At 52.1% G+C, this 26,722-nt stretch overlaps 11 gene segments (V, D, J or C); all 11 read right to left on the minus strand.

Annotated features, from left to right (window-relative positions):
• Nucleotides 1-2,689: 2,689 nt before the first annotated feature.
• LOC134510912 (T cell receptor gamma variable 9-like) lies at nt 2,690-3,138 on the minus strand (the record flags this gene model as incomplete). The annotated part of the segment is given in 2 exon segments: nt 2,690-2,991; nt 3,096-3,138. Coding segments are annotated over 2 exon segments (345 nt in total), but the record flags the coding sequence as incomplete, so codon positions are not given.
• Nucleotides 3,139-4,629: 1,491 nt separating this feature from the next.
• Nucleotides 4,630-5,093, minus strand: LOC134510652 (T-cell receptor gamma chain V region DFL12-like; the record flags this gene model as incomplete). The annotated part of the segment is given in 2 exon segments: nt 4,630-4,931; nt 5,051-5,093. Coding segments are annotated over 2 exon segments (345 nt in total), but the record flags the coding sequence as incomplete, so codon positions are not given.
• A 2,595-nt stretch (nt 5,094-7,688) lies between these two features.
• On the minus strand, nt 7,689-8,137 carry LOC134510910 (T cell receptor gamma variable 9-like; the record flags this gene model as incomplete). The annotated part of the segment is given in 2 exon segments: nt 7,689-7,990; nt 8,095-8,137. Coding segments are annotated over 2 exon segments (345 nt in total), but the record flags the coding sequence as incomplete, so codon positions are not given.
• Nucleotides 8,138-9,631: 1,494 nt separating this feature from the next.
• On the minus strand, nt 9,632-10,098 carry LOC134510654 (T-cell receptor gamma chain V region DFL12-like; the record flags this gene model as incomplete). The annotated part of the segment is given in 2 exon segments: nt 9,632-9,936; nt 10,056-10,098. Coding segments are annotated over 2 exon segments (348 nt in total), but the record flags the coding sequence as incomplete, so codon positions are not given.
• A 1,160-nt stretch (nt 10,099-11,258) lies between these two features.
• On the minus strand, nt 11,259-11,719 carry LOC134510653 (Ig kappa chain V-VI region NQ5-61.1.2-like; the record flags this gene model as incomplete). The annotated part of the segment is given in 2 exon segments: nt 11,259-11,566; nt 11,677-11,719. Coding segments are annotated over 2 exon segments (351 nt in total), but the record flags the coding sequence as incomplete, so codon positions are not given.
• A 5,561-nt stretch (nt 11,720-17,280) lies between these two features.
• LOC134510655 (T-cell receptor gamma chain V region DFL12-like) lies at nt 17,281-17,747 on the minus strand (the record flags this gene model as incomplete). The annotated part of the segment is given in 2 exon segments: nt 17,281-17,585; nt 17,705-17,747. Coding segments are annotated over 2 exon segments (348 nt in total), but the record flags the coding sequence as incomplete, so codon positions are not given.
• Nucleotides 17,748-18,908: 1,161 nt separating this feature from the next.
• Nucleotides 18,909-19,369, minus strand: LOC134510656 (Ig kappa chain V-VI region NQ6-8.3.1-like; the record flags this gene model as incomplete). The annotated part of the segment is given in 2 exon segments: nt 18,909-19,216; nt 19,327-19,369. Coding segments are annotated over 2 exon segments (351 nt in total), but the record flags the coding sequence as incomplete, so codon positions are not given.
• Nucleotides 19,370-21,155: 1,786 nt separating this feature from the next.
• On the minus strand, nt 21,156-21,989 carry LOC134510658 (Ig kappa chain V-VI region NQ5-61.1.2-like; the record flags this gene model as incomplete). The annotated part of the segment is given in 3 exon segments: nt 21,156-21,184; nt 21,564-21,836; nt 21,947-21,989. Coding segments are annotated over 3 exon segments (345 nt in total), but the record flags the coding sequence as incomplete, so codon positions are not given.
• A 490-nt stretch (nt 21,990-22,479) lies between these two features.
• Nucleotides 22,480-22,960, minus strand: LOC134510659 (T cell receptor gamma variable 4-like; the record flags this gene model as incomplete). The annotated part of the segment is given in 1 exon segment: nt 22,480-22,960. A coding segment is annotated over 1 exon segment (481 nt), but the record flags the coding sequence as incomplete, so codon positions are not given.
• A 944-nt stretch (nt 22,961-23,904) lies between these two features.
• LOC134510911 (T cell receptor gamma variable 9-like) lies at nt 23,905-24,353 on the minus strand (the record flags this gene model as incomplete). The annotated part of the segment is given in 2 exon segments: nt 23,905-24,206; nt 24,311-24,353. Coding segments are annotated over 2 exon segments (345 nt in total), but the record flags the coding sequence as incomplete, so codon positions are not given.
• Nucleotides 24,354-24,726: 373 nt separating this feature from the next.
• Nucleotides 24,727-26,313, minus strand: LOC134510857 (probable non-functional T cell receptor gamma variable 10). The segment is given in 3 exon segments: nt 24,727-24,740; nt 25,831-26,151; nt 26,271-26,313. Coding segments are annotated over 3 exon segments (378 nt in total).
• Between the last annotated feature and the right edge of the window lie 409 nt (nt 26,314-26,722).

A 26,722-nucleotide genomic window follows, 5' to 3' on the forward strand; every position in this document is an offset into this window, starting at 1 on the left:
CGTCTCCCAGCCACCTCTTTGCTGCCCTCTGCTCTTTCCTGTCCTTTCCCTCATTTCAGAGCCCTCACAAGGTGCCCTGCAGAGACATGAAGGCAAACGGTCACTTGGGCAGCAGCCACCGCACACCGCGCTCTTCCCTGAGAAAGATTTCTCATTTTCTCACCCAAAAGAGACAATCCACTCTCGATCTTCTCGGGCCTTTGTCAATAGCAGCGTACACAACTAAGTCTCATCTCACAACTAGTACACAAAGGTCACATTCTGCTGTGGTCCTTGGCATTGATGCATGGAATTCTGCCAGGTCCTGTAGTGTAGACATCTACAGTGAAAGAACAACAAAACAAAACCCCGTAAGCCTGGAGTTTACCGACTTGAAGATTTTGTCTTTATTAATAGTCCTCTTAGGAGTGAAAGCCAGAGAGGAAGGTTTCTTCCAAGGCAAACCAAAGCTGCAAGAAGAACGTGCAGCAACGACGTTTTCAGAGAAGACGTCTGGGCCTGTAGGAATGCAGGGAATGAACCTCAGATGGGGGACACATTACCACTGAGGAGAGGAAATGATGTGCTCAATTTCCATGAAATATTCACATGGATGTGGGGTGGGGACAGCACCGTCACATTAAGTCACATTTCGCTGTGGCTCTGCTCCCACCCGTGTGCCTGAGCAATGCCGTGTCCCCATTTCCACGTGTTCCCTGCTTTAGGTTGCAGCTTTCTCTTGCAAACGGTTTTCACAATCTGTTCTTGGGGGCCGCCTTTTCAGGTGTTGCCCAGTGTTAGAGATCTTGCCTGTCACGAGGGGTCCTAAGTGGTATCGGTGTTACAAGCAGTCATCACCAACATCACCACTGAGACAGGAGTGACCAGTGAGGAGTACCTCTAGCGTGACCAGGGCTTGAAGTCTTCCATGCTAAATCTTCAGTACAAATAGTCTCCTGCTACGCTGTATTTGAGAAAGTATCTATAGCCGTCAAAGACAATCTGTGTTACTGTATAGTTCGGGTGTAATACCACACCCAGAGGAGTGCTCCTTTTCCCCAGCCCAGCCCATGATACCACCTGAGTTGTAGAACGCTGCAACTCTTTGTGGTTTTGTGCTGCTCTCTTTGGCTGTTATTTATACTTCCATCCTCAGCAGAAACCTGTTGGGATGTTTCAGAGGCAGGAAGGTGCAATTGTGGTTCTCTGAATTCAACGGAAAGCCTCGTGCTCAGGGTACGGGCAGCTTTCTGTACAGGCTGCCTGTGGTCTGCTAGTTCTGTGGGACCGCCAGTAGGCACAGTAGTAGGTGCCTTCATCGCTGGGGTTGACGTCATAAATGGAGAAAGTGCAGACATTTGTACCTTGCTTCCAAGAAGAGTACTTGTTCCTATAGGAATCATCACCGTAAGTGACTTGTCTTGATCTGATAAACAGAATCCATTGGGGAGCCCTCGGGGGCGTATGTCGGTACCAATGTATATACGCAGACTGGAAGCCAGATATGCCCTCGGCTACACAGTCAATCCGTGCAGTTTTCGTTTGCTCTCTGGTAACAGATGCTTGACTCTGCTTCAGAAGCACTTGTGCTCGTCCAGCTAGAAAGAAGGAGAGAAAAGAGAACAAACACTCTCAGCCTGCTGTCCATTCCCACTGGCAAATACGGGGTGCCTCCTGCCACTGCCCCACACCGTGCCGTGCCGTGGTGACAAGGGGAACCTACGACACCAGGCTGCAGCCAGGCCCAGGAGCAGGAGCAGCAGCATCCCGAGGGCTCTCGCTGGCGTCTGCCTCCGGGAGGAAGGTGACAGCTCTCCCGGCAGGGACGCAGGGCTGCGGCTGAGCAAAGGAAATGACTCACTGGGGCATCACGCGGAGAGGCTTTCCCAGCGGCAAAAGCAGCAGGACTGAACCCTGCTAAAGGTTTACAGCCTGGTTGTAGCTTTTACACAAGCGGCACAAACTCACCTTCTCTCTCTCTCTCTCTCTCGTGCACACACACACAATTACTCTAACTGGTTTACAAAGTACTCGTGTAGTATGTGGCAAATTTTCCCATTGCTTGTAGACTAGTTGAAGGCTGCTACACAATGCCAGGGGTCAGAGACTTTTCCGCAGGTCCACTCTCAGTCAAGTTAAAGAAAACAATCAGGACATGGAGCTTAATGAATGTGAGGGCTCTCCAATGACTGCCCGTCACACAGGTTGAATGGCAAAGGCCAGGAGAATACACAGCAGCCATTTGGGAGCCCACAAGTAGCACTGCTTGTGACGGCGTCTTCTCACGGCTAAGGTGAGATGCTGCACCCAGGCTGGCATCTCCAAATGCTGAGTATTATGCAAAGAAACACAAATGCTCTACAGCCCCCCGAGGTTTAGTTTAAAATAAAGAGGGATAGGGCAAGCAAAATAGAGAAAGTAGTCCGTACCATTCAAAGCCATCCTTTGGAGGCAAGGTCCCTGCTGGTTCCTCTGGAAAGAGTGGAATAACAGCTCTGCTGCTGCTGGCTGTAGTTGCGCGTCTGCAAAGCGTGCACTAGCTCAGCAGCGTCTTTGGCGTCTGGCTGCCCGTACAGTGTGCCTGATTCACAGCTGGTGGGAAAAGTTGGGTGGGGACGTTCCTGCGTGTCGTCAAACTCTTCAGGAGCTGGGTCAGAACGCAGAGCACGTCTTTGTGCACGTCCCCTATGGCTTCCTACTGCTGTGCATCCCACCTGGCACAGTAGTAGGTAGCCGAGTCCTGCAGAGTTACTTTGCTCACTCTCAGGGTGCAGACCGATTTGGCGGGGTCCTTCTCGATGCTAAACTTCCCCTCATCAGAGGGGTTTTCGAGGAAGAGCCTGGAGGACATGTAGGCAACGCGCCTGGGAGCTGCGTTGGGCCTCTTTCGGTACCAGTGAATGAAAACGTTGTTAAAGTCCGGATCGGAGACGTGGCAGTTGATGAGCACCGTTTTGCTTTGTGGCTTGGTGATGGATACGGGGCTTTGCTGCAAGACCTGTGCAGAACCGCCTGTGTGAAAGAAAGAGAAAAATGAGAGGCATGAAGCTCAGATAAGACAACGTCCCCTTTGCCACTGGCGGACGTGCAGGCAGCGGGCTGAGCAGGGCACGGACAAGAAAACCCAGCTGCCAGGAGGAAAGTGCTCAGTAGCCACATTGTCACAGCGCTCCTTACGGCTTCCTTATGGGGACAGGGTCAGGGCCAGACTCAAGGTGGGGGAGAAGCAGATCCGAGCACCACGAAACCGCCCAATGAGGCTGTGCCAGCCGCGGATGTGTTAAATAATCATGCACAAGCCATTTCCTTTGATCCACACCTAGAGAGAAGGCAACCCCCACCACAAAACACACACACTTGTGAGGAGAGAGCTCACTACTGAGGCAAACATGCATTTTTTTCTTTTTTCCCCTAAGGAATTTGCTTAGATGATAAGTAAACAGTCACTGTTCTTTTTCTTTTCTTTTTTTCCCCTCAACATAAGATTTATTTGTGCTCGCTTTTAAGGTCAGTTCTTCCTATCTGGATTTTCAAGGGACATCGACTATCGGAGGATGGAAGAGATGAGATGCCCCTCCAAAGCAGGCAAAATTGCTGCCCTACATCACTGAGATCAGGAAGCATTTCTGGGAAATTGCTGCTGTGTGTTTGCTTGTACGGTCTCCTCTGGGCACCCGCTCTTGCCTGCTGCTGGAAGCAGAGCCCTGGGCTGCACCCGGCAAGGAGCCCTGTAGGGTTAAACTTTGGCTCTACCTCGCGCTGGTGGTGCAAGTCCCTTCTGCCTGTCCGTCCAGGTTAGTCACCTAAACAGCCAAGCAGCACTTGTCTGCTGTTCTGCACAACTTGTCACCCTGGCGAGTTCCTGCAGGTGAGCCCCGCCTGCCAAGCAGCGCCCTGGGCTCAGGCCACGTTTCGGCAGGAGAGAGCCGGCGCCTAAAGAGGACAAATGAGTGACTTGAGTACCCATCACCCAGTGGCAGCTCCTCTAAATGCCTCGAGCTTTTTGGGGCCGCAAGAGATCTTCATCCCCTGATGAAAGGTCCTGCAAGCGGTAGTAGCTTGCAAATGGATACCATCACCCACAGCAGCTCCCAAAACTAAGCCCTGGGTGAGCAGCTCCACAGGTCTCCTTTTAACCATTGGTCCCATTCTTTTCAACCATGAATGGCACACGGGAGTCTGTGACGCAGGTTCTACCTGAAATCGCAGTTCCTACGGTCAGTGTGTGAAGTTACTCAGAACTGCAAAGGAAGCTCCTTTGAAGAGCTCCAGCACAACTCGCTGACCTTTTTCCAGGAACAACAACGTGGAAATGGGCCCGCTTTGCGTCAAATAAATCCTTACAACCACATTGCTGACATGCCTGAGTGAAAAGGAGGAGAAGGTGGAACGGAGAGGATGGGTCAGCTATCGGAGCTTTGCACTGTGCCTTTGCTCAGCCGAAATCTCCAGCTTTTGGCAGCTGATGCTTCCACGGTGTCGGTCAGCCCCGAGCATGTCCTACTTCTCCAGAGCGTGCGCCTGAGGCCAGGCAGCTCATCCACGCTGGGGGATGGGAGTCGGGATCTTTCAAGTTGTTTGTGGTTGAGACGCTGAGGCAGTATTTGTCTCGGTGACCTCAGAGCTCCTACCACAGTGATCGTACCAGTAGGCGCAATAGTAGGTAGCGGTGTCGTCTGGAGTGACATTGTTTATTGTAAGAATACACAGTTTCTGGCTAGAATCTTTTTCAACCCTGTACCTGCGTTCTTGGAAGCCCTCATCTACTACTTTTGTCCCTGCTAAGTAGAGAATCCTCTCTGGAGCTTTATTCGCCTTCTGTTGATACCAGTGTATGGTGGCACCATCAAAATTTACAGAGACGTCTTTAAAGTGACATTCCAGACGCACACTTCCTTTAGACTTGGTGAGAGAGAGTGGTCTCTGCACGGGAATTTCTTGTGCAAATCCACCTAGGAAAAAAAAGAGGAGAAATGGTGTCATGAGCTGGAATTCAGGGCTTTGGGAAGATGCCTGCTAGCAGAGCCGTGTGTGCCTGTGAGGGAAGGTAAGAAAACAAGGAAGCACTTACAAGACCAAGCGGCTGTGGAGACAAGCGCTGCCAGCAGCAGCATGTTTGCTGGTCACGCTCTGCTGGCGTTGAGAGTCAGAGGAGGGTGCAAGGGAGCGGAGACGGGGACTGGGCTGTGTGGGAGGAGCAGGTGACTCTCTTGAGCAGTCTTCAGCAACGGGTCTTCTGTGTGCAAGCAGATGGGCCACGTTTGCAGAAAACCCTCTCCAAGCTGGCACATGATGCTAAAATTGGTTAGGCAGTTGTGGTCCTGCCTGCTTTTCAGGTGAATACGAGAAACACTGGTAAATCCTGGGATTGTGGCCCTTGAAACCTTGAGGCAGAGCCACTGAGGAAGGCAGGGCTGTGAGTGAGATCAGCTCCAGCTGCGCGTGAGGGCATGAAGCTTTCAACCTGGAGGTCACCCCAGTGGGCGGTGAGCGTGTGCCGTCACCCGCAGGGGTGCTGAGAGGCGTACAGTGCCCGAGCGGGCAGGAGGCATTCCCCCACCCCGTCAGGGACCTCCTTTTGCTGCTTCAGCTCAGTCACCCAGCTGCAGCACGCCCAAGGGCCTGGGATGCCCCCGTGCTGGTGCTGCCCTCCACCGGAGCAGACGGCGGCCATCAGCCTGCAGCAACCGGGGCAGCTGCACCACGGGGACGTGCCTCCACTCTGGTTTCGGATGCGGGAGGAAATGCACAGCCGCAGGATTTTGGGTTTGAAGCTCGGATGAGATGCAAACACTTCTTGGAAGGAAGGCTGGAAAACAAAAGGGAGCCCTGTGAGGGCTGCTGGCAGCAGCCATGGCAGAGGGGCATCTCGATGAGCGGGGCTGGTGCTGCGGGGTGCTCCCCTGTGACTGGGTCCTGGTTCGAGCGACACAGGATTAATTGCGCTTTCAGTAATTTTACTGAACTTGAGTACAACCAGGCCTTCATCTTAAGAGTCACGGTCAGTGTATTCACGCCAAAGTGACGGGGACTCTCCAGTTTCAGGACCTTACAGATAGGGGTGAGTATTGAATTGATACACTGACCGTAAACATCATCTCTTTAGCCATTGCCATGCTAAATTGCTATTTCTCTTATCCTGGTGCAGAAAATCGTCAGAGAGGGGTGGAATAAGGAAGTATCGGCATTTTGGCAGATCAGCATTTTGAGCTTGCGGTTCAGAGTGCAAAAGTGCTTTTTTGTACGGCTTATCTTTGCCCATCTAACGCTGTGATGCCTTCATAGAACCAATAGGCACAGTAGTAGGTGCCTTCATCGCTGGGGTTGACGTCATAGATGAAGAAAGTGCAGACATTTGTACCTTGCTTCCAAGAAGAGTACTTGTTCCTATAGGAATCATCATCGTAAGTGACTGGTCCTGATCCGATTAACAGAATCCGTTGGGGAGCTCTGGGGGGCGTATGTCGGTACCAATGTATATACGCAGACTGGAAGCCAGATATGCCCTCGGCTACACAGTCAATCCGTGCAGTTTTCGTTTGCTCTCTGGTAACAGATGCTTGACTCTGCTTCAGAAGCACTTGTGCTCGTCCAGCTAGAAAGAAGGAGAGAAAAGAGAACAAACACTCTCAGCCTGCTGTCCATTCCCACTGCCAAATACGGGGTGCCTCCTGCCGCTGCCCCACACCGTGCCGTGCCGTGGTGACAAGGGGAACCTACGAGACCAGGCTGCAGCCAGGCCCAGGAGCAGGAGCAGCAGCATCCCGAGGGCTCTCGCTGGCGTCTGCCTCCGGGAGGAAGGTGACAGCTCTCCCGGCAGGGACGCAGGGCTGCGGCTGAGCAAAGGAAATGACTCACTGGGGCATCACGCGGAGAGGCTTTCCCAGCGGCAAAAGCAGCAGGACTGAACCCTGCTAAAGGTTTACAGCCTGGTTGTAGCTTTTACACAAGCGGCACAAACTCACCTTCTCTCTCTCTCTCTCTCTCTCGTGCACACACACACAATTACTCTAACTGGTTTACAAAGTACTCGTGTAGTATGTGGCAAATTTTCCCATTGCTTGTAGACTAGTTGAAGGCTGCTACACAATGCCAGGGGTCAGAGACTTTTCCGCAGGTCCACTCTCAGTCAAGTTAAAGAAAACAATCAGGACATGGAGCTTAATGAATGTGAGGGCTCTCCAATGACTGCCCGTCACACAGGTTGAATGGCAAAGGCCAGGAGAATACACAGCAGCCATTTGGGAGCCCACAAGTAGCACTGCTTGTGACGGCGTCTTCTCACGGCTAAGGTGAGATGCTGCACCCAGGCTGGCATCTCCAAATGCTGAGTATTATGCAAAGAAACACAAATGCTCTACAGCCCCCCGAGGTTTAGTTTAAAATCAAGAGGGACAGGGCAAGCAAAATAGAGACAGTAGTCCGTACCATTCAAAGCCATCCTTTGGAGGCAAGGTCCCTGCTGGTTCCTCTGGAAAGAGTGGAATAACAGCTCTGCTGCTGCTGGCTGTAGTTGCGCGTCTGCAAAGCGTGCACTAGCTCAGCAGCGTCTTTGGCGTCTGGCTGCCCGTACAGTGTGCCTGATTCACAGCTGGTGGGAAAAGTTGGGTGGGGATGTTCCTGCATCTTGTCAAACTCTTCAGGAGCTGGGTCAGAACGCAGAGCACGTCTTTGTGCACGTCCCCTGTGGCTTCCTACTGCTGTGCATCCCACCTGGCACAGTAGTAGGTAGCCGAGTCCTGCAGAGTTACTTTGCTCACTCTCAGGGTGCAGACCGATTTGGCGGGGTCCTTCTCGATGCTAAACTTCCCCTCATCAGAGGGGTTTTCGAGGAAGAGCCTGGAGGACATGTAGGCAACGCGCCTGGGAGCTGCGTTGGGCCTCTTTCGGTACCAGTGAATGAAAACGTTGTTAAAGTCCGGATCGGAGACGTGGCAGTTGATGAGCACCGTTTTGCTTTGTGGCTTGGTGATGGATACGGGGCTTTGCTGCAAGACCTGTGCAGAACCGCCTGTGTGAAAGAAAGAGAAAAATGAGAGGCATGAAGCTCAGATAAGACAACGTCCCCTTTGCCACTGGCGGACGTGCAGGCAGTGGGCTGAGCAGGGCACGGACAAGAAAACCCAGCTGCCAGGAGGAAAGTGCTCAGTAGCCACATTGTCACAGCGCTCCTTACGGCTTCCTTACGGGGACAGGGTCAGGGCCAGACTCAAGGTGGGGCAGAAGCAGATCTGAGCACCACGAAACCGCCCAATGAGGCTCTGCCAGCCGCGGATGTGTTAAATAATCATGCACAAGCCATTTCCTTTGATCCACACCTAGAGAGAAGGCAACCCCCACCACAAAACACACACACTTGTGAGGAGAGAGCTCACTACTGAGGCAAACATGCATTTTTTCTTTTTTTCCCCTACGGAATTTGCTTAGATGATAAGTAAACAGTCACTGTTCTTTTTCTTTTCTTTTTTTCCCCTCAAGATAAGATTTATTTGTGCTCACTTTTAAGGTCAGTTCTTCCTATCTGGATTTTCAAGGGACATCGACTATCCGAGGATGGAAGAGATGAGATGCCCCTCGAAAGCAGGCAAAATTGCTGCCCTACATCACTGAGATCAGGAAGCATTTCTGGGAAATTGCTGCTGTGTGTTTGCTTGTACGGTCTCCTCTGGGCACCCGCTCTTGCCTGCTGCTGGAAGCAGAGCCCTGGGCTGCACCCGGCAAGGAGCCCTGTAGGGTTAAACTTTGGCTCTACCTCGCGCTGGTGGTGCAAGTCCCTTCTGCCTGTCCGTCCAGGTTAGTCACCTAAACAGCCAAGCAGCACTTGTCTGCTGTTCTGCACAACTTGTCACCCTGGCGAGTTCCTGCAGGTGAGCCCCGCCTGCCAAGCAGCGCCCTGGGCTCAGGCCACGTTTCGGCAGGAGAGAGCCGGCGCCTAAAGAGGACAAATGAGTGACTTGAGTACCCATCACCCAGTGGCAGCTCCTCTAAATGCCTCGAGCTTTTTGGGGCTGCAAGAGATCTCCTTCATCCCCTGATGAAAGGTCCTGCAAGCGGTAGTAGCTTGCAAATGGATACCATCACCCACAGCAGCTCCCAAAACTAAGCCCTGGGTGAGCAGCTCCACAGGTCTCCTTTTAACCATTGGTCCCATTCTTTTCAACCATGAATGGCACACGGGAGTCTGTGACGTAGGTTCTACCCGAAATCGCAGTTCCTACGGTCAGTGTGTGAAGTTACTCAGAACTGCAAAGGAAGCTCCTTTGAAGAGCTCCAGCACAACTTGCTGACCTTTTTCCAGGAACAACAACGTGGAAATGGGCCCGCTTTGCGTCAAATAAATCCTTACAATCACATTGCTGACATGCCTGAGTGAAAAGGAGGAGAAGGTGGAACGGAGAGGATGGGTCAGCTATCGGAGCTTTGCACTGTGCCTTTGCTCAGCCGAAATCTCCAGCTTTTGGCAGCTGATGCTTCCACGGTGTCGGTCAGCCCCGAGCATGTCCTACTTCTCCAGAGCGTGCGCCTGAGGCCAGGCAGCTCATCCACGCTGGGGGATGGGAGTCGGGATCTTTCAAGTTGTTTGTGGTTGAGACGCTGAGGCAGTATTTGTCTCGGTGATCTCAGAGCTCCTACCACAGTGATCGTACCAGTAGGCGCAATAGTAGGTAGCGGTGTCGTCTGGAGTGACATTGTTTATTGTAAGAATACACAGTTTCAGGCTAGAATCTTTTTCAACCCTGTACCTGTGTTCTTGGAAGCCCTTATCTACTACTTTTGTCGTCCCTGATAAGTAGAGAATCCTCTCTGGAGCTTTATTCGCCTTCTGTTGATACCAGTGTATGGTGGCGCCATCAAAATTTACAGAGACGTCTTTAAAGTGACATTCCAGACGCACACTTCCTTTAGACTTGGTGAGAGAGAGTGGGCTCTGCACGGGAATTTCTTGTGCAAATCCACCTAGGAAAAAAAAGAGGAGAAATGGTGTCATGAGCTGGAATTCAGGGCTTTGGGAAGATGCCTGCTAGCAGAGCCGTGTGTGCCTGTGAGGGAAGGTAAGAAAACAAGGAAGCACTTACAAGACCAAGCGGCTGTGGAGACAAGCGCTGCCAGCAGCAGCATGTTTGCTGGTCACGCTCTGCTGGCGTTGAGAGTCAGAGGAGGGTGCAAGGGAGCGGAGACGGGGACTGGGCTGTGTGGGAGGAGCAGGTGACTCTCTTGAGCAGTCTTCAGCAACGGGTCTTCTGTCTGCAAGCAGATGGGCCACGTTTGCAGAAAACCCTCTCCAAGCTGGCACATGATGCTAAAATTGGTTAGGCAGTTGTGGTCCTGCCTGCTTTTCAGGTGAATACGAGAAACACTGGTAAATCCTAGGATTGTGGCCCTTGAAACCTTGAGGCAGAGCCACTGAGGAAGGAAGGGCTGTGAGTGAGATCAGCTCCAGCTGCGCGTGAGGGCATGAAGCTTTCAACCTGGAGGTCACCCCAGTGGGCGGTGAGCGTGTGCCGTCACCCGCAGGGGTGCTGAGAGGCGTACAGTGCCCGAGCGGGCAGGAGGCATTCCCCCACCCCGTCAGGGACCTCCTTCTGCTGCTTCAGCTCAGTCACCCAGCTGCAGCACGCCCAAGGGCCTGGGATGCCCCCGTGCTGGTGCTGCCCTCCACCGGAGCAGACGGCGGCCATCAGCCTGCAGCAACCGGGGCAGCTGCACCACGGGGACGTGCCTCCACTCTGGTTTCGGATGCGGGAGGAAATGCACAGCCGCAGGATTTTGGTTTTGAAGCTCGGATGAGATGCAAACCCTTCTTGGAAGGAAGGCTGGAAAACAAAAGGGAGCCCTGTGAGGGCTGCTGGCAGCAGCCATGGCAGAGGGGCATCTCGATGAGCGGGGCTGGTGCTGCGGGGTGCTCCCCTGTGACTGGGTCCTGGTTCGAGCGACACAGGATTAATTGCGCTTTCAGTAATTTTACTGAACTTGAGTACAACCAGGCCTTCATCTTAAGAGTCACGGTCAGTGTATTCACGCCAAAGTGACGGGGACTCTCCAGTTTCAGGACCTTACAGATAGGGGTGAGTATTGAATTGATACACTGACCGTAAACATCATCTCTTTAGCCATTGCCATGCTAAATTGCTATTTCTCTTATCCTGGTGCAGAAAATCGTCAGAGAGGGGTGGAATAAGGAAGTATCGGCATTTTGGCAGATCAGCATTTTGAGCTTGCGGTTCAGAGTGCAAAAGTGCTTTTTGTACAGCTTATCTTTGCCCATCTAACGCTGTGATGCCTTCATAGAACCAATAGGCACAGTAGTAGGTGCCAGAATCCCTCGGGGTTAAATATTGTATCGTGAGACTGTAGAGGGGCTCAGCAGGATGTTTCCGAACTTGAAATCTCCTTGTATCACTGCTGTCATCAAACACAGGTGACTGTCCCGACACGTACAGGATCCTCTTTGGCGGCTCTCCGGGAAGCTGCCTGTACCAGTGCACGATGTTTTTGGCGCTCATTCGGCACGCCATGCTGGCAGAGCTGCCAGTCACCTGCCTCTGCAGCTCTGGGGTTTGCACCGGCACTGCCTGTGCGTCTCCACCTGGAAGGAGAAGCGGAGAAATTCTCTGAGGGGAAGAAACCACGGGATTTTGGAGCCAGGACTGCGCTCTCTGGAAATGGGAAGGAGAGGGGAGAGGAAAAAGGGCTTACGGGACCACAGCGAAGTTGCAAGAAGGACTGGGAGCAGCAACATGCTGCCTCTGTGGGTTAAACCTGGAAAGGAAATCAAGAGAGACAGGAACATTATAACGGCCTTCAGGCGGAGAAAGCATCAAATGACTGGGAGGCGGCTGTGACTCATGGGGCACATCCAATGGTCGCTCTTCAACCTGCTGCACGGAGGGGGTTAAATTTACTGACAAGCTAAACCACAGCTGCAAGAGAGCAGAAAGGACCCACAATACTTAACGTGAAACATTTTTTTTTCACCTGCGTATCCACTACATTCCTCTCTGACTTACTGCCGAGCACACCCATGAAACCTCACATTCATCAGTCCACCCTTCCCAAGGATGGTCTCCTTTGCTCAGACACCCCAAAGCTGTCCCAGAAGCACGTTTCACCAGCCTTTCCGAGAACATACTGCCTGCTGTGGGAGCACAAATGGGATAAGTCATAGTGAACTATCATCTCTTCCTTAAGACGGCTCCAATCCATCTGGTCAGCCTTATCCATCTCCCCCAGACAGGGTGCAGTGAAGCCAGGGCGAAGCATGCACGTCTCCCAGCCACCTCTTTGCTGCCCTCTGCTCTTTCCTGTCCTTTCCCTCATTTCAGAGCCCTCACAAGGTGCCCTGCAGAGACATGAAGGCAAACGGTCACTTGGGCAGCCGCCACCACACACCGCGCTCTTCCCTGAGAAAGATTTCTCATTTTCTCACCCAAAAGAGACAATCCACTCTCGATCTTCTCGGGCCTTTGTCAATAGCAGCGTACACAACTAAGTCTCATCTCACAACTAGTACACAAAGGTCACATTCTGCTGTGGTCCTTGGCATTGATGCATGGAATTCTGCCAGGTCCTGTAGTGTAGACATCTACAGTGAAAGAACAACAAAACAAAACCCCGTAAGCCTGGAGTTTACCGACTTGAAGATTTTGTCTTTATTAATAGTCCTCTTAGGAGTGAAAGCCAGAGAGGAAGGTTTCTTCCAAGGCAAACCAAAGCTGCAAGAAGAACGTGCAGCAACGACGTTTTCAGAGAAGACGTCTGGGCCTGTAGGAATGCAGGGAATGAACCTCAGATGGGGGACACATTACCACTGAGGAGAGGAAATGATGTGCTCAATTTGCATGAAATATTCACATGGATGTGGGGTGGGGACAGCACCGTCACATTAAGTCACATTTCGCTGTGGCTCTGCTCCCACCCGTGTGCCTGAGCAATGCTGTGTCCCCATTTCCACGTGTTCCCTGCTTTAGGTTGCAGCTTTCTCTTGCAAACGGTTTTCACAATCTGTTCTTGGGGGCCGCCTTTTCAGGTGTTGCCCAGTGTTAGAGATCTTGCCTGTCACGAGGGGTCCTAAGTGGTATCGGTGTTACAAGCAGTCATCACCAACATCACCACTGAGACAGGAGTGACCAGTGAGGAGTATCTCTAGCGTGACCAGGGCTTGAAGTCTTCCATGCTAAATCTTCAGTGCAAATAGTCTCCTGCTACGCTGTAATTGAGAAAGTATCTATAGCCGTCAAAGACAATCTGTGTTACTGTATAGTTCGGGTGTAATACCACACCCAGAGGAGTGCTCCTTTTCCCCAGCCCAGCCCATGATACCAGCTGAGTTGTAGAACGCTGCAACGCTTTGTGGAAGGAGAGGGGAGAGGAAAAAGGGCTTACGGGACCACAATGAGGTTGCAAGAAGGACTGGGAGCAGCAACATGCTGCCTCTGTGGATTAAACCTGGAAATGAAATTAATAGAGACAGGAACACTATAAAGGTGGAGAATGCATCAAATGACTGGGAGGAGGCTGTGACTCACTTGGAACATCCAATGGTCGTCCTTCAAACTGCTACCTCCCCATGTGCTCCCTCCCTTCCAGCGCTTCCTTGTTGTCAGCTCAGACTGTATTTGGGAAGGCATCTATATCCTCCAACGATGATCTGTGTCATTGTCTAAATTCAGCCGTCATTTCCATCACCCAGAGGAGTGGCCTTTTCCCCAGCCCAGCCCATGATACCAGCTGAGTTGTAGAACGCTGCAACTCTTTGTGGTTTTGTGCTGCTCTCTTTGGCCGTTATTTATACTTCCATCCTCAGCAGAAACCTGTTGGGATGTTTCAGAGGCAGGAAGGTGCAATTGTGGTTCTCTGAATTCAACGGAAAGCCTCGTGCTCAGGGTACGGGCAGCTTTCTGTACAGGCTGCCTGTGGTCTGCTAGTTCTGTGGGACCGCCAGTAGGCACAGTAGTAGGTGCCTTCATCGCTGGGGTTGACGTCATAGATGGAGAAAGTGCAGACATTTGTACCTTGCTTCCAAGATGAGTACTTGTTCCTATAGGAATCATCATCATAAGTGACTGGTCCTGATCCGATTAACAGAATCCGTTGGGGAGCTCTGGGGGGCGTATGTCGGTACCAATGTATATACGCAGACTGGAAGCCAGATATGCCCTCGGCTACACAGTCAATCCGTGCAGTTTTCGTTTGCTCTCTGGTAACAGATGCTTGACTCTGCTTCAGAAGCACTTGTGCTCGTCCAGCTAGAAAGAAGGAGAGAAAAGAGAACAAACACTCTCAGCCTGCTGTCCATTCCCACTGCCAAATACGGGGTGCCTCCTGCCGCTGCCCCACACCGTGCCGTGCCGTGGTGACAAGGGGAACCTACGAGACCAGGCTGCAGCCAGGCCCAGGAGCAGGAGCAGCAGCATCCCGAGGGCTCTCGCTGGCGTCTGCCTCCGGGAGGAAGGTGACAGCTCTCCCGGCAGGGACGCAGGGCTGCGGCTGAGCAAAGGAAATGACTCACTGGGGCATCACGCGGAGAGGCTTTCCCAGCGGCAAAAGCAGCAGGACTGAACCCTGCTAAAGGTTTACAGCCTGGTTGTAGCTTTTACACAAGTGGCACAAACTCACCTTCTCTCTCTCTCTCTCTCTCGTGCACACACACACAATTACTCTAACTGGTTTACAAAGTACTCGTGTAGTATGTGGCAAATTTTCCCATTGCTTGTAGACTAGTTGAAGGCTGCTACACAACGCCAGGGGTCAGAGACTTTTCCGCAGGTCCACTCTCAGTCAAGTTAAAGAAAACAATCAGGACATGGAGCTTAATGAATGTGAGGGCTCTCCAATGACTGCCCGTCACACAGGTTGAATGGCAAAGGCCAGGAGAATACACAGCAGCCATTTGGGAGCCCACAAGTAGCACTGCTTGTGACGGCGTCTTCTCACGGCTAAGGTGAGATGCTGCACCCAGGCTGGCATCTCCAAATGCTGAGTATTATGCAAAGAAACACAAATGCTCTACAGCCCCCCGAGGTTTAGTTTAAAATAAAGAGGGATAGGGCAAGCAAAATAGAGACAGTAGTCCGTACCATTCAAAGCCATCCTTTGGAGGCAAGGTCCCTGCTGGTTCCTCTGGAAAGAGTGGAATAACAGCTCTGCTGCTGCTGGCTGTAGTTGCGCGTCTGCAAAGCTTGCACTAGCTCAGCAGCGTCTTTGGCGTCTGGCTGCCCGTACAGTGTGCCTGATTCACAGCTGGTGGGAAAAGTTGGGTGGGGATGTTCCTGCGTCTTGTCAAACTCTTCAGGAGCTGGGTCAGAACGCAGAGCACGTCTTTGTGCACGTCCCCTATGGCTTCCTACTGCTGTGCATCCCACCTGGCACAGTAGTAGGTAGCCGAGTCCTGCAGAGTTACTTTGCTCACTCTCAGGGTGCAGACCGATTTGGCGGGGTCCTTCTCGATGCTAAACTTCCCCTCATCAGAGGGGTTTTCGAGGAAGAGCCTGGAGGACATGTAGGCAACGCGCCTGGGAGCTGCGTTGGGCCTCTTTCGGTACCAGTGAATGAAAACGTTGTTAAAGTCCGGATCGGAGACGTGGCAGTTGATGAGCACCGTTTTGCTTTGTGGCTTGGTGATGGATACGGGGCTTTGCTGCAAGACCTGTGCAGAACCGCCTGTGTGAAAGAAAGAGAAAAATGAGAGGCATGAAGCTCAGATAAGACAACGTCCCCTTTGCCACTGGCGGACGTGCAGGCAGCGGGCTGAGCAGGGCACGGACAAGAAAACCCAGCTGCCAGGAGGAAAGTGCTCAGTAGCCACATTGTCACAGCGCTCCTTACGGCTTCCTTATGGGGACAGGGTCAGGGCCAGACTCAAGGTGGGGGAGAAGCAGATCCGAGCACCACGAAACCGCCCAATGAGGCTGTGCCAGCCGCGGATGTGTTAAATAATCATGCACAAGCCATTTCCTTTGATCCACACCTAGAGAGAAGGCAACCCCCACCACAAAACACACACACTTGTGAGGAGAGAGCTCACTACTGAGGCAAACATGCATTTTTTTCTTTTTTCCCCTAAGGAATTTGCTTAGATGATAAGTAAACAGTCACTGTTCTTTTTCTTTTCTTTTTTTCCCCTCAACATAAGATTTATTTGTGCTCGCTTTTAAGGTCAGTTCTTCCTATCTGGATTTTCAAGGGACATCGACTATCGGAGGATGGAAGAGATGAGATGCCCCTCCAAAGCAGGCAAAATTGCTGCCCTACATCACTGAGATCAGGAAGCATTTCTGGGAAATTGCTGCTGTGTGTTTGCTTGTACGGTCTCCTCTGGGCACCCGCTCTTGCCTGCTGCTGGAAGCAGAGCCCTGGGCTGCACCCGGCAAGGAGCCCTGTAGGGTTAAACTTTGGCTCTACCTCGCGCTGGTGGTGCAAGTCCCTTCTGCCTGTCCGTCCAGGTTAGTCACCTAAACAGCCAAGCAGCACTTGTCTGCTGTTCTGCACAACTTGTCACCCTGGCGAGTTCCTGCAGGTGAGCCCCGCCTGCCAAGCAGCGCCCTGGGCTCAGGCCACGTTTCGGCAGGAGAGAGCCGGCGCCTAAAGAGGACAAATGAGTGACTTGAGTACCCATCACCCAGTGGCAGCTCCTCTAAATGCCTCGAGCTTTTTGGGGCCGCAAGAGATCTCCTTCATCCCCTGATGAAAGGTCCTGCAAGCGGTGGTAGCTTGCAAATGGATACCATCACCCACAGCAGCTCCCAAAACTAAGCCCTGGGTGAGCAGCTCCACAGGTCTCCTTTTAACCATTGGTCCCATTCTTTTCAACCATGAATGGCACATGGGAGTCTGTGACGCAGGTTCTACCTGAAATTGCAGTTCCTACGGTCAGTGTGTGAAGTTACTCAGAACTGCTAAGGAAGCTCCCTTGAAGAGCTCCAGCACAACTTGCTGACCTTTTTCCAGGAACAACAACGTGGAAATGGGCCCGCTTTGCGTCAAATAAATCCTTACAACCACATTGCTGACATGCCTGAGTGAAAAGGAGGAGAAGGTGGAACGGAGAGGATGGGTCAGCTATCGGAGCTTTGCACTGTGCCTTTGCTCAGCCGAAATCTCCAGCTTTTGGCAGCTGATGCTTCCACGGTGTCGGTCAGCCCCGAGCATGTCCTACTTCTCCAGAGCGTGCGCCTGAGGCCAGGCAGCTCATCCACGCTGGGGGATGGGAGTCGGGATCTTTCAAGTTGTTTGTGGTTGAGACACTGAGGCAGTATTTGTCTCGGTGATCTCAGAGCTCCTACCACAGTGATCGTACCAGTAGGCGCAATAGTAGGTAGCGGTGTCGTCTGGAGTGACATTGTTTATTGTAAGAATACACAGTTTCTGGCTAGAATCTTTTTCAACCCTGTACCTGTGTTCTTGGAAGCCCTCATCTACTAGTTTTGTCGTCCCTGATAAGTAGAGAATCCTCTCTGGAGCTTTATTCGCCTTCTGTTGATACCAGTGTATGGCGGCGCCATCAAAATTTACAGAGACGTCTTTAAAGTGACATTCCAGACGCACACTTCCTTTAGACTTGGTGAGAGAGAGTGGGCTCTGCACGGGAATTTCTTGTGCAAATCCACCTAGGAAAAAAAAGAGGAGAAATGGTGTCATGAGCTGGAATTCAGGGCTTTGGGAAGATGCCTGCTAGCAGAGCCGTGTGTGCCTGTGAGGGAAGGTAAGAAAACAAGGAAGCACTTACAAGACCAAGCGGCTGTGGAGACAAGCGCTGCCAGCAGCAGCATGTTTGCTGGTCACGCTCTGCTGGCGTTGAGAGTCAGAGGAGGGTGCAAGGGAGCGGAGACGGGGACTGGGCTGTGTGGGAGGAGCAGGTGACTCTCTTGAGCAGTCTTCAGCAACGGGTCTTCTGTGTGCAAGCAGATGGGGCACGTTTGCAGAAAACCCTCTCCAAGCTGGCACATGATGCTAAAATTGGTTAGGCAGTTGTGGTCCTGCCTGCTTTTCAGGGGAATAGGAGAAACACTGGTAAATCCTAGGATTGTGGCCCTTGAAACCTTGAGGCAGAGCCACTGAGGAAGGCAGGGCTGTGAGTGAGATCAGCTCCAGCTGCGCGTGAGGGCATGAAGCTTTCAACCTGGAGGTCACCCCAGTGGGCGGTGAGCGTGTGCCGTCACCCGCAGGGGTGCTGAGAGGCGTACAGTGCCCGAGCGGGCAGGAGGCATTCCCCCACCCCGTTAGGGACCTCCTTTTGCTGCTTCAGCTCAGTCACCCAGCTGCAGCACGCCCAAGGGCCTGGGATGCCCCCGTGCTGGTGCTGCCCTCCACCGGAGCAGACGGCGGCCATCACCCTGCAGCAACCGGGGCAGCTGCACCACGGGGACGTGCCTCCACTCTGGTTTCGGATGCGGGAGGAAATGCACAGCCGCAGGATTTTGGGTTTGAAGCTCGGATGAGATGCAAACACTTCTTGGAAGGAAGGCTGGAAAACAAAAGGGAGCCCTGTGAGGGCTGCTGGCAGCAGCCATGGCAGAGGGGCATCTCGATGAGCGGGGCTGGTGCTGCGGGGTGCTCCCCTGTGACTGGGTCCTGGTTCGAGCGACACAGGATTAATTGCGCTTTCAGTAATTTTTCTGAACTTGAGTACAACCAGGCCTTCATCTTAAGAGTCACGGTCAGTGTATTCACGCCAAAGTGACGGGGACTCTCCAGTTTCAGGACCTTACAGATAGGGGTGAGTATTGAATTGATACACTGACCGTAAACATCATCTCTTTAGCCATTGCCATGCTAAATTGCTATTTCTCTTATCCTGGTGCAGAAAATCGTCAGAGAGGGGTGGAATAAGGAAGTATCGGCATTTTGGCAGATCAGCATTTTGAGCTTGCGGTTCAGAGTGCAAAAGTGCTTTTTTGTACGGCTTATCTTTGCCCATCTAACGCTGTGATGCCTTCATAGAACCAATAGGCACAGTAGTAGGTGCCAGAATCCCTCGGTGTTAAATATTGTATCGTGAGACTGTAGACAGGCTCAGTAGGATGATTCCATACTTGAAATCTCCATGTATCACTGCTGCCATCAAACACAGGTAACTGTCCCGACACGTACAGGATCCTCTTTGGCGGCTCTCCGGGAAGCTGCCTGTACCAGTGCACGATGGTTTTGGCTCTCATTCGGCACGCCATGCTGACAGAGCTGCCAGTCACCTGCCTCTGCAGCTCTGGGGTTTGCATTGGCACTGCCTGTGCGTCTCCACCTGGAAGGAGAAGCGGAGAAATTCTCTGAGGGGAAGAAACCACGGGATTTTGGAGCCAGGACTGCGCTCTCTGGAAATGGGAAGGAGAGGGGAGAGGAAAAAGGGCTTACGGGACCACAGTGAAGTTGCAAGAAGGACTGGGAGCAGCAACATGCTGCCTGTGTGGGTTAAACCTGGGGAGGAAATCAAGAGAGACAGGAACATTATAACGCCCTTCAGGCGGAGAAAGCATCAAATGACTGGGAGGCGGCTGTGACTCATGGGGCACATCCAATGGTCGCTCTTCAACCTGCTGCACAGAGCGGGTTAAATTTACTGACAAGCTAAACCACAGCTGCAAGAGAGCAGAAAGGACCCACAATACTTAACGTGAAACAATTTTTTTTCACCTGCGTATCCACTACATTCCTCTCTGACTTACTGCCGAGCACACCCATGAAACCTCACATTCATCAGTCCACCCTTCCCAAGGATGGTCTCCTTTGCTCAGACACCCCAAAGCTGTCCCAGAAGCACGTTTCACCAGCCTTTCCGAGAACATACTGCCTGCTGTGGGAGCACAAAGGGGATAAGTCATAGTGAACTATCATCTCTTCCTTAAGACGGCTCCAATCCATCTGGTCAGCCTTATCCATCTCCCCCAGACAGGGTGCAGTGAAGCCAGGGCGAAGCATGCACGTCTCCCAGCCACCTCTTTGCTGCCCTCTGCTCTTTCCTGTCCTTTCCCTCATTTCAGAGCCCTCACAAGGTGCCCTGCAGAGACATGAAGGCAAACGGTCACTTGGGCAGCAGCCACCGCACACCGCGCTCTTCCCTGAGAAAGATTTCTCATTTTCTCACCCAAAAGAGACAATCCACTCTCGATCTTCTCGGGCCTTTGTCAATAGCAGCGTACACAACTAAGTCTCATCTCACAACTAGTACACAAAGGTCACATTCTGCTGTGGTTCTTGGCATTGATGCATGGAATTCTGCCAGGTCCTGTAGTGTAGACATCTACAGCGAAAGAACAACAAAAAAAACCCCGTAAGCATGGAGTTTACCGACTTGAAGATTTTGTCTTTATTAATAGTCCTCTTAGGAGTGAAAGCCAGAGAGGAAGGTTTCTTCCAAGGCAAACCAAAGCTGCAAGAAGAACGTGCAGCAACGACGTTTTCAGAGAAGACGTCTGGGCCTGTAGGAATGCAGGGAATGAACCTCAGATGGGGGACACATTACCACTGAGGAGAGGAAATGATGTGCTCAATTTGCATGAAATATTCACATGGATGTGGGGTGGGGACAGCACTGTCACATTAAGTCACATTTCGCTGTGGCTCTGCTCCCACCCGTGTGCCTGAGCAATGCCGTGTCCCCATTTCCACGTGTTCCCTGCTTTAGGTTGCAGCTTTCTCTTGCAAACGGTTTTCACAATCTGTTCTTGGGGGCCGCCTTTTCAGGTGTTGCCCAGTGTTAGAGATCTTGCCTGTCACGAGGGGTCCTAAGTGGTATCGGTGTTACAAGCAGTCATCACCAACATCACCACTGAGACAGGAGTGACCAGTGAGGAGTATCTCTAGCGTGACCAGGGCTTGAAGTCTTCCATGCTAAATCTTCAGTGCAAATAGTCTCCTGCTACGCTGTAATTGAGAAAGTATCTATAGCCGTCAAAGACAATCTGTGTTACTGTATAGTTCGGGTGTAATACCACACCCAGAGGAGTGCTCCTTTTCCCCAGCCCAGCCCATGATACCACCTGAGTTGTAGAACGCTGCAACTCTTGGTGGTTTTGTGCTGCTCTCTTTGGCTGTTATTTATACTTCCATCCTCAGCAGAAACCTGTTGGGATGTTTCAGAGGCAGGAAGGTGCAATTGTGGTTCTCTGAATTCAACGGAAAGCCTCGTGCTCAGGGTACGGGCAGCTTTCTGTACAGGCTGCCTGTGGTCTGCTAGTTCTGTGGGACCGCCAGTAGGCACAGTAGTAGGTGCCTTCATCGCTGGGGTTGACGTCATAGATGAAGAAAGTGCAGACATTTGTACCTTGCTTCCAAGAAGAGTACTTGTTCTTATAGGAATCATCATCATAAGTGACTTGTCCTGATCCGATTAACAGAATCCGTTGGGGAGCTCTGGGGGGCGTATGTCGGTACCAATGTATATACGCAGACTGGAAGCCAGATATGCCCTCGGCTACACAGTCAATCCGTGCAGGTTCAGTTTTCCCTGTGGTAACAGATGCTTGACTCTGCTTCAGAAGCACTTGTGCTCGTCCAGCTAGAAAGAAGGAGAGAAACCAGAATAAACACTTATCTTTCCCCATCTAACTCTGTGATGCCCTGATAAAACCGACAGGCACAGTAGTAAGTGCCAGAATCCCTTGGCATTAAAGAATCTATGGTGAGACCATAGAGGGGCTCTGTTGGAGGCTTCTGAGCTTGAAATCTTCGTCTCTTGCCGCTGTCATCGAAAGCTGGAGACTGTTCTGACATGTACAGAATCCTCTTCGGTGGCTCTCCAGGAAGCTGCTTGTACCAGTGTATGGTGGCTTCAGAATTCATTTCGCACGCTGTGCTGGCAGACCTCCTTTTCACTTGCCTCTGCAGCTCCGGGGTTTGCACTGGTGCTGCCTGTGCATCTCCACCTGGAAGGAGAAGCAGAGAAATTCTCTGAGGGGAAGAAACTGGGATTTTGGAGCCAGGACTGCGCTCTCTCCATAAATGGGAAGGAGAGGGGAGAGGAAAAAGGGCTTACGGGACCACAATGAGGTTGCAAGAAGGACTGGGAGCAGCAACATGCTGCCTCTGTGGGATAAACCTGGAAATGAAATTAATAGAGACAGGAACACTATAAAGGCGGAGAAAGCACCAAATGACTGGGAGAAGGATGTGACTCGTTTGGAACATCCAATGGTCGTCCTTCAAACTGCTACCTCCCCCTGTCCTCCCTCCCTTCCATCGCTTCATTGTTGTCAGCTCAGACTGTATTTGGGAAGGCATCTATATCCTCCAAAGATGATCTGTGTCATTGTCTAAATTCAGCCGTCATTTCCATCACCCAGAGGAGTGCTCCTTTTCCCCAGCCCAGCCCAGTTGCAGCACCCTGCATTTCTGTGCCGCTCTCTTTGGCCATTATTTATACTTCCATCCTCAGCAGAAACCTGTTGGGATGTTTCAGAGGCAGGAAGGTACAATCGTGGTTGTCTGAATTCAACGGAAAGCCTCGTGCTCAGGGTACGGGCAGCTTTCTGTACAGGCTGCCTGTGGTCTGCTAGTTCTGTGGGACCGCCAGTAGGCACAGTAGTAGGTGCCTTCATCGCTGGGGTTGACGTCATAGATGAAGAAAGTGCAGACATTTGTACCTTGCTTCCAAGAAGAGTACTTGTTCCTATAGGAATCATCATCATAAGTGACTGGTCCTGATCCGATTAACAGAATCCGTTGGGGAGCTCTGGGGGGCGTATGTCGGTACCAATGTATATACGCAGACTGGAAGCCAGATATGCCCTCGGCTACACAGTCAATCCGTGCAGTTTTCGTTTGCTCTCTGGTAACAGATGCTTGACTCTGCTTCAGAAGCACTTGTGCTCGTCCAGCTAGAAAGAAGGAGAGAAAAGAGAACAAACACTCTCAGCCTGCTGTCCATTCCCACTGCCAAATACGGGGTGCCTCCTGCCACTGCCCCACACCGTGCCGTGCCGTGCCATGGTGACAAGGGGAACCTACGAGACCAGGCTGCAGCCAGGCCCAGGAGCAGGAGCAGCAGCATCCCGAGGGCTCTCGCTGGCGTCTGCCTCCGGGAGGAAGGTGACAGCTCTCCCGGCAGGGACGCAGGGCTGCGGCTGAGCAAAGGAAATGACTCACTGGGGCATCACGTGGAGAGGCTTTCCCAGCGGCAAAAGCAGCAGGACTGAACCCTGCTAAAGGTTTACAGCCTGGTTGTAGCTTTTACACAAGCGGCACAAACTCACCTTCTCTCTCTCTCTCTCTCTCGTGCACACACACACAATTACTCTAACTGGTTTACAAAGTACTCGTGTAGTATGTGGCAAATTTTCCCATTGCTTGTAGACTAGTTGAAGGCTGCTACACAATGCCAGGGGTCAGAGACTTTTCCGCAGGTCCACTCTCAGTCAAGTTAAAGAAAACAATCAGGACGTGGAGCTTAATGAATGTGAGGGCTCTCCAATGACTGCCCGTCACACAGGTTGAATGGCAAAGGCCAGGAGAATACACAGCAGCCATTTGGGAGCCCACAAGTAGCACTGCTTGTGACGGCGTCTTCTCACGGCTAAGGTGAGATGCTGCACCCAGGCTGGCATCTCCAAATGCTGAGTATTATGCAAAGAAACACAAATGCTCTACAGCCCCCCGAGGTTTAGTTTAAAATAAAGAGGGATAGGGCAAGCAAAATAGAGACAGTAGTCCGTACCATTCAAAGCCATCCTTTGGAGGCAAGGTCCCTGCTGGTTCCTCTGGAAAGAGTGGAATAACAGCTCTGCTGCTGCTGGCTGTAGTTGCGCGTCTGCAAAGCGTGCACTAGCTCAGCAGCGTCTTTGGCGTCTGGCTGCCCGTACAGTGTGCCTGATTCACAGCTGGTGGGAAAAGTTGGGTGGGGACGTTCCTGCGTGTCGTCAAACTCTTCAGGAGCTGGGTCAGAACGCAGAGCACGTCTTTGTGCACGTCCCCTATGGCTTCCTACTGCTGTGCATCCCACCTGGCACAGTAGTAGGTAGCCGAGTCCTGCAGAGTTACTTTGCTCACTCCCAGGGTGCAGACCGATTTGGCGGGGTCCTTCTCGATGCTAAACTTCCCCTCATCAGAGGGGTTTTCGAGGAAGAGCCTGGAGGACATGTAGGCAACGCGCCTGGGAGCTGCGTTGGGCCTCTTTCGGTACCAGTGAATGAAAACGTTGTTAAAGTCCGGATCGGAGACGTGGCAGTTGATGAGCACCGTTTTGCTTTGTGGCTTGGTGATGGATACGGGGCTTTGCTGCAAGACCTGTGCAGAACCGCCTGTGTGAAAGAAAGAGAAAAATGAGAGGCATGAAGCTCAGATAAGACAACGTCCCCTTTGCCACTGGCGGACGTGCAGGCAGCGGGCTGAGCAGGGCACGGACAAGAAAACCCAGCTGCCAGGAGGAAAGTGCTCAGTAGCCACATTGTCACAGCGCTCCTTACGGCTTCCTTATGGGGACAGGGTCAGGGCCAGACTCAAGGTGGGGGAGAAGCAGATCCGAGCACCACGAAACCGCCCAATGAGGCTGTGCCAGCCGCGGATGTGTTAAATAATCATGCACAAGCCATTTCCTTTGATCCACACCTAGAGAGAATGCAACCCCCACCACCACCCCCACACACACTTGTGAGGAGAGAGCTCACTACTGAGGCAAACATGCATTTTTTTCTTTTTTCCCCTAAGGAATTTGCTTAGATGATAAGTAAAGAGTCACTGTTCTTTTTCTTTTCTTTTTTTCCCCTCAACATAAGATTTATTTGTGCTCGCTTTTAAGGTCAGTTCTTCCTATCTGGATTTTCAAGGGACATCGACTATCGGAGGATGGAAGAGATGAGATGCCCCTCGAAAGCAGGCAAAATTGCTGCCCTACATCACTGAGATCAGGAAGCATTTCTGGGAAATTGCTGCTGTGTGTTTGCTTGTACGGTCTCCTCTGGGCACCCGCTCTTGCCTGCTGCTGGAAGCAGAGCCCTGGGCTGCACCCGGCAAGGAGCCCTGTAGGGTTAAACTTTGGCTCTACCTCGCGCTGGTGGTGCAAGTCCCTTCTGCCTGTCCGTCCAGGTTAGTCACCTAAACAGCCAAGCAGCACTTGTCTGCTGTTCTGCACAACTTGTCACCCTGGCGAGTTCCTGCAGGTGAGCCCCGCCTGCCAAGCAGCGCCCTGGGCTCAGGCCACGTTTCGGCAGGAGAGAGCCGGCGCCTAAAGAGGACAAATGAGTGACTTGAGTACCCATCACCCAGTGGCAGCTCCTCTAAATGCCTCGAGCTTTTTGGGGCCGCAAGAGATCTCCTTCATCCCCTGATGAAAGGTCCTGCAAGCGGTGCTAGCTTGCAAATGGATACCATCACCCACAGCAGCTCCCAAAACTAAGCCCTGGGTGAGCAGCTCCACAGGTCTCCTTTTAACCATTGGTCCCATTCTTTTCAACCATGAATGGCACATGGGAGTCTGTGACGCAGGTTCTACCTGAAATCGCAGTTCCTACGGTCAGTGTGTGAAGTTACTCAGAACTGCAAAGGAAGCTCCTTTGAAGAGCTCCAGCACAACTTGCTGACCTTTTTCCAGGAACAACAACGTGGAAATGGGCCCGCTTTGCGTCAAATAAATCCTTACAACCACATTGCTGACATGCCTGAGTGAAAAGGAGGAGAAGGTGGAACGGAGAGGATGGGTCAGCTATCGGAGCTTTGCACTGTGCCTTTGCTCAGCCGAAATCTCCAGCTTTTGGCAGCTGATGCTTCCACGGTGTCGGTCAGCCCCGAGCATGTCCTACTTCTCCAGAGCGTGCGCCTGAGGCCAGGCAGCTCATCCACGCTGGGGGACGGGAGTCGGGATCTTTCAAGTTGTTTGTGGTTGAGACGCTGAGGCAGTATTTGTCTCGGTGATCTCAGAGCTCCTACCACAGTGATCGTACCAGTAGGCGCAATAGTAGGTAGCGGTGTCATCTGGAGTGACATCGTTTATTGTAAGAATACACACTTCCTGGCTAGAAAGTTTTTCAACCCTGTACCTGCGTTCCTGGAAGCCCTCATCTACTACTTTTGTCCCTGCTAAGTAGAGAATCCTCTCTGGAGCTTTATTTGCCTTCTGTTGATACCAGTGTATGAAAGCGCTATCAAAATTTACAAAGATGCCTTTAAAGTGACATTCCAGACGCACACTTCCTTTAGACTTGGTGAGAGAGAGTGGTCTCTGCACGGGAATTTCTTGTGCAAATCCACCTAGGAAAAAAAAGAGGAGAAATGGTGTCATGAGCTGGAATTCAGGGCTTTGGGAAGATGCCTGCTAGCAGAGCCGTGTGTGCCTGTGAGGGAAGGTAAGAAAACAAGGAAGCACTTACAAGACCAAGCGGCTGTGGAGACAAGCGCTGCCAGCAGCAGCATGTTTGCTGGTCACGCTCTGCTGGCGTTGAGAGTCAGAGGAGGGTGCAAGGGAGCGGAGACGGGGACTGGGCTGTGTGGGAGGAGCAGGTGACTCTCTTGAGCAGTCTTCAGCAACGGGTCTTCTGTGTGCAAGCAGATGGGGCACGTTTGCAGAAAACCCTCTCCAAGCTGGCACATGATGCTAAAATTGGTTAGGCAGTTGTGGTCCTGCCTGCTTTTCAGGTGAATAGGAGAAACACTGGTAAATCCTAGGATTGTGGCCCTTGAAACCTTGAGGCAGAGCCACTGAGGAAGGAAGGGCTGTGAGTGAGATCAGCTCCAGCTGCGCGTGAGGGCATGAAGCTTTCAACCTGGAGGTCACCCCAGTGGGCGGTGAGCGTGTGCCGTCACCCGCAGGGGTGCTGAGAGG

This window comes from Chroicocephalus ridibundus, chromosome 2 (assembly GCF_963924245.1).
Source record: "Chroicocephalus ridibundus chromosome 2, bChrRid1.1, whole genome shotgun sequence".
NCBI lineage: Eukaryota > Metazoa > Chordata > Aves > Charadriiformes > Laridae > Chroicocephalus > Chroicocephalus ridibundus.